The 2619-nt window shown below is 62.3% G+C and overlaps 1 protein-coding gene across 4 annotated transcripts in view; it reads right to left on the bottom strand.

Annotated features, from left to right (window-relative positions):
* LOC111139514 (pleckstrin homology like domain family B member 3) overlaps window positions 1-1894 on the bottom strand; it is an 18715-nt gene extending 16821 nt beyond the window's left edge. For 3 of the 4 annotated variants that reach the window (XM_022491798.1, XM_022491801.1, XM_022491799.1), the window contains exons 1-3: window positions 1634-1894; window positions 809-991; window positions 437-574 (exon numbers count right to left, since the gene is read on the bottom strand). In XM_022491798.1, coding sequence (XP_022347506.1) covers window positions 437-574; window positions 809-991; window positions 1634-1885 — 573 coding nt within the window. In that variant the 5' untranslated portion in view covers window positions 1886-1894. The remainder of the gene's footprint in view (window positions 1-436; window positions 575-808; window positions 992-1633) is intronic. The other variant, XM_022491800.1, reaches the window with a different exon arrangement.
* Between the last annotated feature and the right edge of the window lie 725 nt (window positions 1895-2619).

The following is a 2619-nucleotide window of genomic DNA, read 5'->3' as shown; positions in this document are numbered from 1 at the left end:
TTTTTTTTTTTTTTTTTTTTTTTTTAAGAATAAACAGGTTCTTAAAGAATTTACACACAACCTGTCTGGGAGCAGCTTTTAAAACAGGGTTAGGGAAGCAAACTAGGGGATATGAAATAAGAACGGAAGATTAATTTCGGCGGAAGCCGGTGAGCACACCGCAGGGCCACCAGTCTGACTATTCTTTTTGTCGGTTTTACATTTTTCACGAGATGACATTTAAAGAGCAAAAAGAGAGGGTCAAAGGAAGAGGCCCCAGAATCATGGTCTGGGAGGGAGGAGGAAAAGCATCTGCCCACCTCCCACTCCCCCAGCCGAAGGATCCCCATTTGGGGAATGAGGATGACCCTGGGCCTCAGGTCCCAGGAGCACCACCAGGAGTATCGGTCCCAAGACGAAGGAAACTGATGGTGAAGATCCCGCAGGAGAAACTGACCTGTTCCCGCTGCTCCCGGCTACCCTGCTCCGTGTCCCCCTGCTGTCCAAGCAGCTCTCGGAGCTGCTCCTCCTCGCGCCTGGCAGCCACCCGCTCCCCAGCCAGCTCGCCCCGCAGAAGGGCTACTTCCACCTCCATCTGTGGGGAGAATGTACGGGCTGGGGCCTAGAGGTCTGGGTCCGAGGAAGGAGGGCGCTGCGGACTCAAACACCTGGGTCCAAGTGGGGTGCCTGGGAGTATGGGCTCTTGGATTCCCAAGGAGAGGGCTGGAGGCCTAAGAGTGGGATCCCGCTGGAAGAAAGGCCCCGGAACCCGACCTGGAGGGCTCCCCTTGAGCTGGGGCCAGACTGCCCACGAGGTCCGCAGCCTCACCTCGATCCTCAGCTCCTTCCTCTGGCGCTGTAGCTCCTTCACGCGCTGCTCCATCAGGGCCACGCGGGTCAGTGCCTCCAGCTGCTGCTCTCGAAGCCGCCGTGCAGCCCCTCGCACTCTCTCCCCAGGCTGGGAGGATGAGGGGGGCGTGACTGGGGTCGGTGCCGGGGGCGGAGCCTCCCCCTGAGGTTGGAGGGGGCATGGTCAAGAGGAGAGGCCCCGCCCCTGCAATCACCAAGCAGGTCCGTTCCCCACCGCATTCCCGGGTCTGGGGGTCTGATTAGCCCCAATCAGTCGCCACCCCCGTTGACTGAAGTGGGTGTAGGTGTGGGAGACCCCCGGCCCGGGAGGAGGCCCAGGGGCTCGCAATCGGAGAAGGGGGGTACGCGGCCGACTCAAGGAAGGTCCCTTTTTCGCTACCCAGGTCCCATTCTCTTGGCATCGCGTCCTGGTAAACCTGGATCTCTCTCCCTCTCTCCCCGGGTCGCTCTGAGTCTTTCCCCTGTTTCTCTGGGTTTTGTCTCTCCGACTCAGTACCTGTCTCTATCTCTGAATCGCTGGTTGTCTCTCCCTTAAAGAGTATTTCTTTTCTGAGCATCTCTGTCCTTTGTTTCTGGGTTTCTGTTTGTCTCTACCCCATCTCTCTGAGTCTCTGTCTCTGGTCTTTCTGTGTCTCTGTCTCTTTGGGGTCCTTGTCTCTTGGTCTCCCTGTGCCCAGGTCTCTATCTGGTCTCTACCTATCCCTCTGTGTCTCTGTCACCCGCTAGCGCCTGTCTCTCTGCCCACCCCCCCGCGACCCCCTCCTTCGCCCTCCAGGTCCCTCACCGCGTCGCGGCTGCTCTCCGTGCTGCTGCCTTCTTCCACTTCTTCCTCTTCCTCAGCCTGCTGCTCAGCTCCTCCGCCGCTCGGAAGCTCCTTCACTCCCTGGGGCTCCTCCGGGGCCTCAGGCGCCTCCGGCTCGTGTGGGTCCTCGGGGTGCATCTGGGACTGCGCAGCCCCTTGGAGCGGGACCTCCGCGTCGCCCTCTGGGGCCGGAGGCGGCCGGTACCTCCCGACCCGGCCGCTCGGCGTCCCCATGGCCGCCTGGTGCTCCAGCGGAGTGGGCGTGCCCGAGTTCCGGGGGCGTGGCCTGACAGCGCGGGGCTGTGGCCCAGGAGGCTCCCGAGCGCTCCGGTGCTGGGAAAGAGCTCCAGGAGGCGGGGCCTGAGAGATCAAAGACTGGAACTGAGCGCTCCGGGGGCGTGGCCTGGAGTTTCTAGGGGCGGGGTTCGATGGCTCCCGGGGCGTCACACCCCCGAGGGCCAGACCCGAATTTGAGTTAGGGTCTTAGCACGCCCCCTACTGGCCTCTCCCTCCTACCCAGGTGTCGAGCCTTGTACCCTCCCAGCAACTCCCCACGATCCCTTGGAGCACCCTGGAGCGACCCCATCTCCTTCTCCCTCCGGGACTCCGGCGTCCGGGATCCCGCACCCAAGCCTGGTAGACTTGGCTCCGACACCACTGTAGGGGGTAGCAGCGTCCTCTCACTCAGATCCAGGAGTCGAGGCTCCTAACTTTCCCTCCCTGAACAAACCAAGAGTCTGCGTCCTTTGCTCCTCCCAGGGGCTAGATTCCCAAACTCCAGCCTCCCTCCACCCCCGGGAGCCCAGAAGGCGGTCTCCAGCTCCCTCCTCCCCCGCAGCCCCGGCCTCCTCACCGGCTCAGGCTTCCGCGCGCTTCCCTCTGCGCTCTGGGCGCTGCCTTTTCTGTCTGCGGGACAGGTGGCTGGGGAAGAGGGAGGAGAGAAAAGCTGCTCTGTCCCCCTCCCCAGC

The sequence above is a fragment of the Enhydra lutris genome, unplaced genomic scaffold (genome assembly GCF_002288905.1).
Source record: "Enhydra lutris kenyoni isolate GAN:26980312 unplaced genomic scaffold, ASM228890v2 scaffoldscaffold110, whole genome shotgun sequence".
In the NCBI taxonomy this organism is placed as follows: Eukaryota; Metazoa; Chordata; class Mammalia; order Carnivora; family Mustelidae; genus Enhydra; species Enhydra lutris.
This window is presented reverse-complemented; position numbering and strand designations above follow the sequence as displayed.